This window comes from Semicossyphus pulcher, unplaced genomic scaffold, assembly GCF_022749685.1.
Source record: "Semicossyphus pulcher isolate SPU_LCO1_2020_fin unplaced genomic scaffold, fSemPul1.0.p SCAF_21, whole genome shotgun sequence".
NCBI lineage: Eukaryota > Metazoa > Chordata > Actinopteri > Labriformes > Labridae > Semicossyphus > Semicossyphus pulcher.
In genome coordinates, this window is record NW_027211695.1 from 15188304 (window position 1) to 15201464 (window position 13161).

Below are 13161 nucleotides of genomic sequence, written 5' to 3' on the forward strand. Positions count from 1 at the left end.
TGCAGATTTATAGTTGGATGTTTTTTTTTTTTACACACCATTGCACAATGTTAGACACACTCAGGTGTCTCCCTCTAGATAAAAGAGAGCAATTTCACTGGTATCAATTTATTTTTAAATGCATTAACCTGAACTATCCTTACTGTCTAAAACATGTTTTTGTTCCATATACATATAATTATTCATGAAGACGCGTTGATCTGAGCCTCTTTATGGTCCCCTTTGTATCAAAGGACGTTGGCAAAAAAGCTTTTATGTTTCGGGCTCCTTCTGACTGGAACAAGTTACCTGTAAATATCCATTCTTTGTCATCATTTCACTTGTTCTGCTTTCTCATCTTAACACAAATTGCCTCTACTGATTTAAATGAATAGTTCGATCATTCTTCTTTTTCTTGTTGATTATATCTAATCAAAGGTTGTAACTTTTTTATTTTTATTTTATATTATTATTTTGTTGTTGTCGTCGTCATCATTGTTCTGTTATTTAGTTTGTTGTCTGCTGGTTTGTTTGTTGTCACTGTCACCTGGTGTGATGCATTATTGTGCCTATACTGTTTGTTTTGGACCAATGACTGTATATATAGATGGACAACGTATCTCCATCTGCTCCCATTGTACGTAATTGATGCCAAAATAGGCTGTGATAGGCGCTGCCATCTTGCGATGGTGACGTCATATGGAGCCAGAGACTGCGCAGTAGAGATCGACAAGTGAAGTGGCCGTAGCCACTTCCGCTAACCCAAACACACACTTAACTTACCGAAAAACAGCAAGGATCCCGCACGCCGGCGTGTTTAACAGCAGAACAGCTTCTCTGTGTTGGTCCGAGGTTAACGTTAGCAGGTATGGAAACTTCAATGACTGTAGTGATTGTTTTAGTTACGTTTCCACTCGCAGATCGTCCTCCGCTTGGACGAGAATCAGCATGATAATAACTAGCTATAATGACAGAAACCATGTTTGAGAAAAATTTATCGGGCGTGAATTTAGATTTTATAGTTTGACTCATGTCCCACCTGTTAACATGGAGGAGGCGGGCTCTTTGACCTATACTGCAGCCAGTCAGCAGGGGGCGCCCGAAATGTTTTGGCTTCACTTTTAGGGAGCTGTCATGTCGTACATCTTTTTATACAGTCTATGTTTTGGACCCCCTTGAAAACGAGATGATGCATCTCAAGGGGTTTATCCTGAAATAATTGCTATATATACATTTCTGCACAAAACATAAAAAACATAATTTTTTAACTAAACTAATGGAGAAGAAAGATAAATGTGTACGTGTGTTTGTTTCATATTTGTAGCTATTATTAGTATTTAACTGTGTTGTTATCGTATTTGTCATGATATATATTCTTTATAACATCTATCCATCTCTGGTTTGATCCAATTATATCTGGGATCATTCTGTCAGCAGTTCAGTAACGTTTCAACGTTTCAATGTGCTTCTTGTTCGATGCCACTTAGGAGTTGCAGTGTTGTCTCTCCTAATTAGTTTTTCTCTTCTGACTTTCTTACAGGGTCACAGTTTTCTCTTTTCTCTCCTCTCTGCTCTTTTCACTAATGTGATGAAAAGAAAAACCTTCACCAGGCGCTGTAAAGCACGGAAAGAGACGTAACGCAGGCACACTTTCTGTCTTGGTCCCATTTTCTCGTCTCTGAGCTCCATCTTTCCCTTTGATTTTCTAAACAGACCCGAATGAGACACATTATGTGAACAGGCATTAAAAGGGGCACTAAAAGGTAATGAAAATCGGCTGATGCTGGTGAAAAATAACATTTAATCAAAATGAGAAGTTTTGCTCACTAAGAAAGAGGCAGAAGGGAGAGACACAAAAACACGAAGTGCGCCTACACGAGGGAAAGAAATCAACTTTATTTTCACCAAAGTCTGATTTGTTTTTCGTCATCTCTCTGCGAGCTACAGTGTGAGAAAACACACAAACACTCCACTTACACCACTGAGACTGAAATAATAATACACCATCACGGCCTCCGAATAACAATGAGCGTTTCTGTTGCTTCGGGCTGCTTTCTAGTTAGCTTTCCGATCAGCCACCCAGAACATATTGGAGTGCGGGTTTGTCACAAATTATCTACAGGGGCCTGTTGGGGACAGTCGCAGCATTCATGTGTGAACCAATGAGAATTAAAATTAAAAAAAAGTGAAAGGAAATGAAAAATAAAGTGTATTTGGCCCAATTAGGTTTCATTTCAGAGGAAGTTTGTGAACCTTGAAGGGCATTTGAGGACAAAGCTGCATGCCAGCACACATAATCACAATGCAGGGGACACACACGGACATAAACACACACACCTATTAAAGCTCACACACTTGGAATCGGTGCATGTAATTTTTCACCCGATTGATCCTGCAGGCCAGGGGAGATGAAGTGCACTCCGCTGCCAGGTTAATACAAGTGTGTGTGTGTGTGTGTGTGTGTGTGTATGTGTGTGTGACCATATGTAATCCTCTGAGAAGCTTCAGGGGCGACGACAGAGCAGGGAAATAAACCCGAGCTCCCACTGTTTAGGTTTAGACAGGTAGCTTATCGGGTCATTTTTATAAAGTAGCTTTAACGCAAAGGTTTTTCTGATAGTGCCACGACCCAAAAAGCATGCTCAGTGGTAGAGTCGGTCGTCTTTCAATCAGAAGGTTGGCGGTTCGATCCCCAGCTCCCTCAGTCTACGTCTACAATGTCCTTTGGCAAGACGCTGAACCCCAAATTGCTCCCGGTGGCATCGCCATCGGTGTGTGAATGTGAAGACTGATGAGCACCTTACATAGCAGCCGCTGCCATCAGTGTATGAATGTGTGTATGAATGGGTGAATGTGACTTGTAATGAAATTGAATTGAATTAATTAAATGCAAAAGGCATCATGTTAAAAGAGTGTCTTAGCATATTTTAGCCCACAAATCAACTGTTTCTGTCGGTATGATGGCTATCATTATCATGATAACATCATCACAATCATTATCATGCTGTCATCCCATTTTCAAGTAGAGCTCATTTAAAATGTCTCATAAACAAACTGTGCATTTATTGTGCAACATCAACACAGTAAACAACCAAAGTCAACGGCTAGCTAACATAACGTAGCATTTAGCGGCCAAGGAGCCACGTATTTCCCCAGTTAAACTGGTAAAGAACAAGAAACTTGAACGAGACTGAATATGGGGCTTGCATTTATTAGGTGTCCAGAAACACTTCAAACGAATGTTGCTCCATGTATGTGGAATGTGTAAGTAAGATATTGTGGCTAGCACGTTAGCATGACCTTCATAAGGTGAGAGTACATTAATATTGTCTGTTGTTCCCAAGAGGTAAAAAGAAAAAATCATCTGTATGTTTTAAAAACACATCTTACAAACATCCCTTTACCACACAATACAACATTTAAATCTAAGAGCATTGCAGATTAGTAGATATATTGAATTACATAAACCCAGCTAAGTGATTGACCTTTTTAAATGAGTTTAAACTGCAACAAATCAACAAGCAATTTAAAGAGTAACCAAACACCTTCCAGCATTTTAACTTCTCTCTAACCTTACTTCAATGATACCGTTTCAGTCCACGACATCATGACATCTCTTTTAGGTATGGTTACAGTTGCAACAGGACACATTTCTGACCACACCCAGGAGAAACATGTTTTAAACGTTCCACCAAAGGAGATATTTGTTTCCATCTTGGTGTTGGGTTACTCTTTTATGAAGGATTGATGAGTTAAAGAATCCCAATCCACATTTTATCAATTAAGCTTAGAAATCTCAGTGATTTGGTTTCATAATTTTACTCCATAAAACCCAGTGAAAGAGACACTTGGGCTAAAAAAAGCTGTGCACTTCCACCCTTTCATTCTATTCATCACTAACCAGTGCAGGAGAACGAAAGAACTAGAACACAGAGTAACATGAAGGAAGAGTGCATCACGGTCACACCACTGTCAAATATACTGTCATCCCTGCCATCATTGCCATCCGTGCAATCATGTGGTGTTGGCATGGGGCGTCCGGTGGGTGGGAACGTTGGACAGACAAAGTACTTGTCGCTGTCATGACCCATGAGGTAGAAGTCAACAAAGCTTGCTTGGTTGTGAGTGACATTGATGATCCATTTTTTGTAGTAGGAAACGTCGGTGTAACTCTGAAGACTTTCAGGGTCAGGGCAATGGTTATCATGTTGCACAACTCCAGTCTGGACAAAGGTGTCATTTTTTTTGGTCACCAGTGCCCCCCCTACATTGGACTGTGAAAAAGAATAGGGGTATTATAGGGTGTCTTATAAGGTTAGCATCCACCATGCTGAAAAATATTGTCTTAACAGCTGTTTGGTACCCGTAAACGTCTTACCTCCTTGGAAAAACATACGTATAACTCACTTACATAACTGGATTCAACTAGAATACGGAAGCTAATGCTAACCAAACTGGATAAATCTAGAGTAAGATACGTTTAAGATAACATAACGTGATTTACTAGAATAAATTAAAATGATGCTAGAGCTGGATAAATCTAGAGTATGGTAAGCCTTTGCTCACATAACTGGATAAAACTTGGGTAAGGTAAGCTAATGCTTACATAAATGAATTAAACTACATAAAGGTAAGACAATGCGTACCAAGAGAGAGAGTAAGGATGAGCTAATGCTAAAATAACTGGATTTAACAAGAATAAGGTAAGATAATGCTAGAAGAGATTGACAAAACTAGAGTTAGGTAAACTTGTGCTAAACGAACTGGATTAAATTCACGTAGAGTAAGCTAACACTAACTCACAAAACTAGATTAAGGTAAGCTCATGCTACAATATCTGGATTTCACTGGAATAAGGTAAGCTAATGCTAAATAACTGGATTTAACAAGAATAAGGTAAGCTAATGCTAAATAACTGGATTTAACAAGAATAAGGTAAGCTAATGCTACAATACTCGAATTTAACAAGAATAAGGTAAGCTAATACTACAATAACTGGATTTAACAAGAATAAGGTAAGCTAATACTACAATAACTGGATTTAACAAGAATAAGGTAAGCTAATGCTAAATAATTGGATTCAACAAGAATAAGGTAAGCTAATGCTAGAAGAGATTGACAAAATTAGAGTTAGGTAAGCTTGTGCTAAACGAACTGGATTAAATTCACGTAGAGTAAGCTAACACTAACTCACAAAACTAGATTAAGGTAAGCTCATGCTACAATATCTGGATTTCACTGGAATAAGGTAAGCTAATGCTAAATAACTGGATTTAACAAGAATAAGGTAAGCTAATGCTAAATAACTGGATTTAACAAGAATAAGGTAAGCTAATGCTACAATACTCGAATTTAACAAGAATAAGGTAAGCTAATACCACAATAACTGGATTTAACAAGAATAAGGTAAGCTAATACTACAATAACTGGATTTAACAAGAATAAGGTAAGCTAATGCTAAATAATTGGATTCAACAAGAATAAGGTAAGCTAATGCTAGAAGAGATTGACAAAATTAGAGTTAGGTAAGCTTGTGCTAAACGAACTGGATTAAATTCACGTAGAGTAAGCTAACACTAACTCACAAAACTAGATTAAGGTAAGCTCATGCTACAATATCTGGATTTCACTGGAATAAGGTAAGCTAATGCTAAATAACTGGATTTAACAAGAATAAGGTAAGCTAATGCTACAATACTCGAATTTAACAAGAATAAGGTAAGCTAATACTACAATAACTGGATTTAACAAGAATAAGGTAAGCTAATACTACAATAACTGGATTTAACAAGAATAAGGTAAGCTAATGCTAAATAATTGGATTTAACAAGAATAAGGTAAGCTAATGCTAAATAATTGGATTCAACAAGAATAAGGTAAGCTAATGCTAGAAGAGATTGACAAAATTAGAGTTAGGTAAGCTTGTGCTAAACGAACTGGATTAAATTCACGTAGAGTAAGCTAACACTAACTCATGAAACTAGATTAAGATAAGCTCATGCTAACATAACTTGATAGAACAGGAGAAAGGTAAGCTAATGCTAATGGGGTTGGGGAAGGGTAACAAGGCAATACATCACGAATACAAAAAAGTTGTAGTCACCCCGCATCCATTCCACCAGTAATTGAATCCCTTTCCAGCACAGATCTCGTCGTTTTGGAGCTGATTAAGGTGGCATTTACACTGATTGTATCCAACTGTCTTTACGTCCTCCGTTTCACCATAACCTAATCAGAGATAATTCAAAGGAAGGATTAAAATTGGGGTGCCAAAAAACAAAGACAAAGAAATAATGTAAAAACTAGTTATTGTTCATGCAGTATTAGCAGAACGTGTGTGTTACTATTGATCTTACCAGCATCGACATAGGCCTCCGTCCCGGTGTGGAAAAAGCCTGTTGAAGACAAGCAGACTGGACCTAAAGTGTTCGTAAAATTCACAGGGGCTGACAGCTGCAGAAGACATAAGCCGTCCCAGGGCAAAAAAGCGGAATGGCACGTGACATAAGCAACTGTCCTTGAGTCTTCGTAGGCATTTCCATGTGACTGGCCCAGATGGACCGTTCCGTTGAGACTAGATTGTAAAAAAGTAAAAAAGTTAGTGTGGATGTAGGTGTGAATAATACCTGGTATAAACAAGTGACTTTGCTGTCTTGATTCTGTCCCAATTGTGATCATTTCTTGCTAAGCAAATCATTAAGGTCAGTGAACATAGGCGTAGATCGATAAAGGTGGGCACGACATGCTCGGCGACATTGACTTTTGAATCAACTTTAAATTTTAGTGCTGCGTCAGAGTTATGCAGAGACACCGGTATTGTGTCACAGGTGGAATGTGGACGGGGCAGTTGCCTCCCATGCAAAGCTCCCATAAATCCCTTCTACAGATATTAACAGGTGACAAGAAGCATTGCGCGGGACATATTTTGACAACAGACGCTGCATGTGTTCATGTTTAAAAGAAAAAGAGGTGAAAGTAGCAACACTGCTGATTTGATGGTTGTTAGCGACAAAGTTCCATTGACTATAAGTTGCTATATTGACATAAAGATCTAATGTTTGCTATCAATTATTCTTTTAATTAGTTTTAACCATAATCAATTAATTGTTCAATCAATCAAATGCTAGTATGTTGTGGAAAATGAGCCGAGAGTTATTTCTTCAATTAGCTTCTTTTGCTTTAAAACCCAAAAACCTTTCTCTGTTTTTTTTTGGCAAAGAAGTTGTAACCAGCAAAAGTTCGACATTTTATTGAAACAAAAAAAAAGGACGGATTTACATCACACAAGTCCACATAAAGGATCCCTGATTAATGAGTTAAACATAAGTGAAGTTAGACTGTAGACTCATGTAGTGTATCAGAGAAAGAAAGAGAAAAAAGAAAAAAAAGAAACAATTATTCAGTGTTCCCTCACCTTGGTTCGCAGTATATATCTGTCAGCACCCACTCGTGGGAAATCAGGGTGCCTAAACAGGATCCAGAAATAGTGCTGATATTGACCCTCCAAGGCCAATCCTTTGAACCTTGATGAATCTTGCCGCATACTGACAGAAAATAAAGAGATTTAAACATGGAGTATATGCAACATGGGACTTAAAAGATGAAATTATGAAGTACAAACAATCTATGATAAATATGTCTTACAGGAGGGAGCAAAAGTTGTAGAGTTGGATGCTTACCTGGCTTATTTGAATCGCAGCCTGAGATGAAGAACGCAGAAAATAATTTGTTAGGGGAGCCATGTATGAGCACACACAGAACAGAAACAAGATTGTCCTTTATTGATACCCCGCGGGGAAATTCGGGGTAATACATATTATCAATTTGAAAGTTAAATTTCTATGTTTATAAAAATTCAAAATGTCTAATTGTGATTTTAAAGAATTGCACCATCGCCAAAACCACCACTGCACTTTGCACTTTATAAAAGTAACACTAACCGTAAAGTGTGTTTAAATTTCAGATATATTTTAGTTTACATTTTAGATTTAGTATAGTTGAGGTTATTAATAATTATTTATTATTGTTGGTAGAATTGCTGGATTTTTATATTTCCTTCTTCGAGTGTAATTTTGTACGATGTATTTATTTTCTCTGGTGTCGTATTCGCTTTGATAACCTGCTGCCTTAATTGCTACAATTTCCCAGTTTGGATGTATCTATCTAACAGAAAGAGCTTTTAAAATATTAATGCAATGACTGAAAATAATTATAATACATTTTGAAAAGCATCTCCAGACAAAAAAGTTCCTTAGAGAAGAAAAAAGACACACAATGAACATACAATCAAAGAAAGACTGCCTTATCATTAATAAGATGGAAATTAAAATCAATATTGAAACATGGGATGCATAACATCATCATATTTTCAAAGGTTCTGAAAGTGTGTGTTGCGTTGATGGTTGATGCAAAATGTTGAATCAATCAGTTTTGCAGATTTGCCGATATTTCAATGATTACTAAAATAGATGAACCAATATTAGTACTCTTCTTCTGTGAAATAGAGACTTAGGAATACGACTATCATAGTTGAACATACAAACTGATACTGACTTTAATTAGCTTCAACTTGTACTTGAACTTTATTGAATATGTACAAAAATTGTGTTTTTTTGCACTTTAATTTTAAGGGTGGTTTTGCAGCGATCTGCACAAAGACTTTTTGATACAGAAACATAACAGAGCGATCACTTACAAGCGTACTAAAGAGCAACTTTTGTACTTTTACTTTAGCAGCTTTTATCAACTTAAATAAGACATGCAACCCTGAGTAAGCTAAGTAAGAAAGTCAAATATTGTAGTAATTGTGAAGAAAAATCTAAGTGTCTTTCTTACCATTGGCTGAGAGAAGGATCATCACAGCTACACCGCACAGAAACTGGTAGAGAGCCATCTTGAACTGTCCCTGCTTCACTTTCTCCTCAACTTTAAATATCTGACAACAAACACTCGTGTCCGCCCACTCTGTATCACACCCTTTATTAAACCAACCTCGTTCATTGTTTCCTCGCCTTCTTATGTTCACACAAAGCTGAGCATGTAGAAGGGCATCATGTCAAACAGGTTGGTCTTGATGCCTTTGTGTTTGTCTGCAGCCTCTGTTTTCAGAAGCTTCATGCGTATTACCTTAAACTATGTTCAGATGAGGAATGCATTACCCAATAATTGTGCAGGAGGTTAAATTTCCCACATTAATAACTTGGAGGAGTTATCGCTTCTGCTTCAGTGCTTGTTAACAAAAACCTGCTACTCACAAATTCAACGAAATATGTTATTTAGGCTTTTTCCTTTAAATGATTTCTGTGGCTATCTCACTTTTCGCTGAACGGGAACCATCAAAGCCACAAGTGGAAAAGGTGGTTCTGGTAAATGCAAAAACAAAGTAGCAGTATAGTATCACAAGTAGAGAAGACTCAGACTGTCTGTCTCAACTCAATGCAAGTTACACTACGTCACATCATGGCGAATTCACTTAAAATTAAGTGAATAAAATCTATATGCATTTGTAAAATGGACATAAATTGACCTTTCTAGTGTCAGTCAGCACACATTTACTTAGGTAAACGCATGTATTTCAATTGAAAGTATATTTCGTGCTTGCAACACATTTGGCAAGCCTGATAACTAAAGCTTTCCCACTGGTCCAAAAACCCACCAACACCCGGCTTTTTTGCTTCATGGGAAAGGTTACAATCGACATTCAGACCCGGGTCAAATGACTCTGCAGTAGACCCGGGTAATTATCGCTTCTGCTCCGATCAGCGTTGATGGGAACTAAAAACCCGTGTCGACATGCTAATGTCCGCCCCCTCTCTGGCGCGATTCTATGCTCCGTCGGTAACTTCTGCGAATCCTCGTCATCTCAGCTACAAATTCCGCCCATCTCCGTCCGAGCAGCGCTCGAACATCATTCCAAGTTTGTCGGCGCTGAGTTCGATAAACAGACTGAACGAGTAATAGACACAAGAAAGACCTAACCACCGTAATATCTGTCTCAGGTGCGTTTGTGGCGTCAGGTGATGACGCAGCAGAAAAGAGAACGAAAGGAGTATACTTCACTGGCAATGGGAAAAGAGACAATCAACATTTTTTAGCGGGTCTTCCCGGGTCTGAGAAACCCACGTCAACACGCTAATTTTGGTGGGAAAAACAAACACTGGACTTGTATCCGGGAGATTGGGTTTGAAAGTTACTTTCACAGACGTGAGTTACATCACGTACGTAACATAGCCTCCTTCTTTTATAGTATCTGAAAGTACCGGATAGTAACCAAAACCAGGGTATAATTTTAACATTTTGGTGCCTAAATCTGACCAAACTGCGATATTTTTTTTAGGTTATGGCACCAAAACTACTTGGTTTGGTTTAGCCATAAAACAATGTTTAAGTTTAGGAAAGTGATGTGTAATGCTCACTGACAGGAGAATATGTTGCAGGCACAAAGCAAAAAGTCTGAAATTTGTTTTGTAAACTTGCACACAATTCAACAATTTTGTGATCATTTCACAAACGTCTGTGAGACCGTAAACCTTACTAAACAACGTCCATGGTTTGGGAAAGTATTTACATGTTCCTTGGTGTTCTTTCACACATTAAACCGGTTAGTCATGGCTTGTTGTTGTTAACAGTTTCTGAGATAATGACGCGTCTGAAAAGCCAGGCGATGTTGAGCAGTAAGCACCAGGCCTTCATGACCACTGACTTCTGGTTTGCAAGGAACAGGAACAGTGGTCTCCTGAGTTAATGACAAAACTCTTTCCAGTCTTCATGCACACAAATCTCTATATTATTAATGTGTGACTATATCAGTAACTTTCGTGAGAACGATTTGACACCTTGCATAACTGCAGCCATGGTGTTGGAGAATAATCACATGTGCCTTGGTGCTCTTTCACACATCAAACAGGTTGCTCATGATTTTTGTTTTGCTTCACAGTTTCAGGGATTATCAAGTGTGAAATATTCAGAATTCCAATATATAGTTCACATAAGTTCAAATCATGAGTCAAATTTTGACCACCAATCTTCATAAACATGTCCTTTCATGCCAGACCGAGTGTTGCCAAAACCACAATGTTTAGTTATTAATCTCACATGAAACACTTACGGAAGTCTAAATACCTGCTAACAGCTAACAAGATGCTTTCAAACCAGACCAAGTGATGCCAAGTTTTAACAGAGTTCAAGTCGACTTCCAACTTGAAAATAAGACTTGGAAAGTCCCATTTTTGACTGACTTTGCACTTACTCTGAAATACTAATAATTCCTTAATATACAGGCAACTTTTACATAAGCATTCTTTTCTTTTTTTCTACACACGGGTCTGTATGTGACTGAGTGACTGAGTGATCACGGAGCATGTTGGACCTCCTCTGACGCGACTCTCTGTCTATATGGCTCTGGATACTTTGTTTGGGGAGTAGGAGATGCTGCTCATCCGCTGTCCTCACCTACGTCCGCAGCGCTCACCTGCTTTCAAACATGTCGTCATCGGCCTCATAAGGACAGTCCTTGTAACACATTGCCCACAGAAGCGCACACTGACCTGATGCGGTCAGCCACATGCTAGGTTTTGACCTCGTCTTGTTAAATTTGATTTACAGATCTATTGTTATTATTTGTTTCTGTCCTTTTGTCATCGTTGCTGTTGTCTGTACACATTACCAGTTAAAAAAAAATACTAAAGTAAAAGTGCATTAATGAATAAGCTGACTTTGACTGTTGTAGCTGGTTGTGGTTGAAGGAGGGTCTACTTTAACATAAATGCTGATGTGATTAACGTGAGTATGTTATATTGAAAACATTTGGCCTGTTGTCTCTCTTCACATTTTCTTTCACAGATACAAAAGCTCGAGTTTCAACCTAAAAAACAACCAACTTTAATGAAAAAGAAAAACATTTGAATCTTTCATGAGCGTCAGGTACGTTAAACCATTCAACATGCATGGAACACATTTGCATCAGAATATAAAACAAACCCCTGAGAATGACGTTATGATGAATGAAGCTAATTAAAGGTATAATAAGTCGGATTATTCCTTTCATTTAGTCAACAACACATTCAAACTGGGCCCCTCCTCCTGGGCTCTTCATCACCAGAAGCAAGAACACACCCACCCCGCCGCGCTAACACCGACAGCATCACAGTTACCTTTGCGCTAGCATGCTAACCACTGGTTACCCTTTGCGCTAGCATGCTAACTGCCGGATACTGTTGTGCCAACATGCTAACCCCTGGTTACCTTTGCGCTAGCATGCTAACCGCCGGTTAGCTTGTCCCACCCGGTTTGAGGCACCTACTTGAAACAGACGCTATCAGAAAGAAGGCCAACTCTGCATCGCTCTTTCACCATGTTCGCCGGTCTGAATGGGGCCCAGTTGCTAATTTGAACCACTCCCACACTCACCTATACGCTGTGATTGGCTCAGGGAACCACAACGCGCCCCTCCTAAAAATGTCCCGTGCAAAGCAAAACAACAGAATAGATGCAGAGGGAAGGGTCTCACAAGGTCTGCACAGACACTCACCAACACACATGTACAGAGGCCCGTAAGTGATGATTTTTATTATACTATATTTGTAAAAGTCTATATTTTATTTTTCTAGGAAAATCCTACTTATTATACCTTTAAGAGATGCCTCTTTGCCTCCATCTTTGAAGTTATTGTTTATCCAAAACACTTTAATTTCAACTTTGACATTGATTTTGCACCATTTGGCTTCATTCATGAGACATCAGCAGTTCTCTGGAAGCCACAAAGAAGATTGCTGTTATCATAACAAACGAACAGAAAAGGAGGAATTTGTTTTCATTCATCCAGCAGTGAGCGACGCACATTCCCAGACCCACCCATCGCTGCTGTGTCCAACACTGAACAATGGTGAGGTGAAACTTTCCGACTTGTGCATGTGTAAAGGTCAACTCTGTACCTGCATGCCTCACCTGAGATTATGCGTTAAATATTCAAGTGGCTTTTGTTGTCGGAGTGGCACATAGAGCTCCCCGAAACAACACTGAACTGTACTTGTTTGTTTAGCTAGACTTTTTATTGGTACACTTGTACATCACTAAGGAGGCAACACATCCATAAGTGATCTCATGGTATGTGATACCAAAAAGGAACATTAATGTCTAATTCTGATATGTCATCTAATCTATGTAAGAGGAGCAGGTAATGTT

General features: G+C 38.6%; 1 protein-coding gene across 1 annotated transcript; it reads right to left on the minus strand.

Annotated features, from left to right (window-relative positions):
- Positions 1-3174: 3174 nt before the first annotated feature.
- Positions 3175-8919, minus strand: LOC138600788 (chymotrypsin-like protease CTRL-1). The gene is made up of 6 exons (XM_069672290.1): positions 8815-8919; positions 7659-7679; positions 7394-7523; positions 6336-6553; positions 6083-6207; positions 3175-4253 (listed from the first exon to the last, which is right to left on the minus strand). The coding sequence occupies exons 1-6, from the start codon at positions 8870-8872 to the stop codon at positions 3876-3878; spliced, it is 930 nt and encodes a 309-aa protein (XP_069528391.1). The 5' UTR covers positions 8873-8919; the 3' UTR covers positions 3175-3875.
- Between the last annotated feature and the right edge of the window lie 4242 nt (positions 8920-13161).

What these genes read in the sequence shown, in the direction of transcription:
- LOC138600788 (XM_069672290.1), bottom strand. Translation starts at nt 8,872, where the DNA reads ATGGCTCTCTACCAGTTTCTGTGCGGTGTAGCTGTGATGATCCTTCTC. An exon ending in GATATATACTGCGAACCAAG is followed by an intron (nt 6,554 to 7,393) that starts GTGAGGGAACAC and finishes TTTACAATCTAG; the next exon opens with TCTCAACGGAACGGTCCATC. An exon ending in GGAGGCCTATGTCGATGCTG is followed by an intron (nt 6,208 to 6,335) that starts GTAAGATCAATA and finishes ATCTCTGATTAG; the next exon opens with GTTATGGTGAAACGGAGGAC.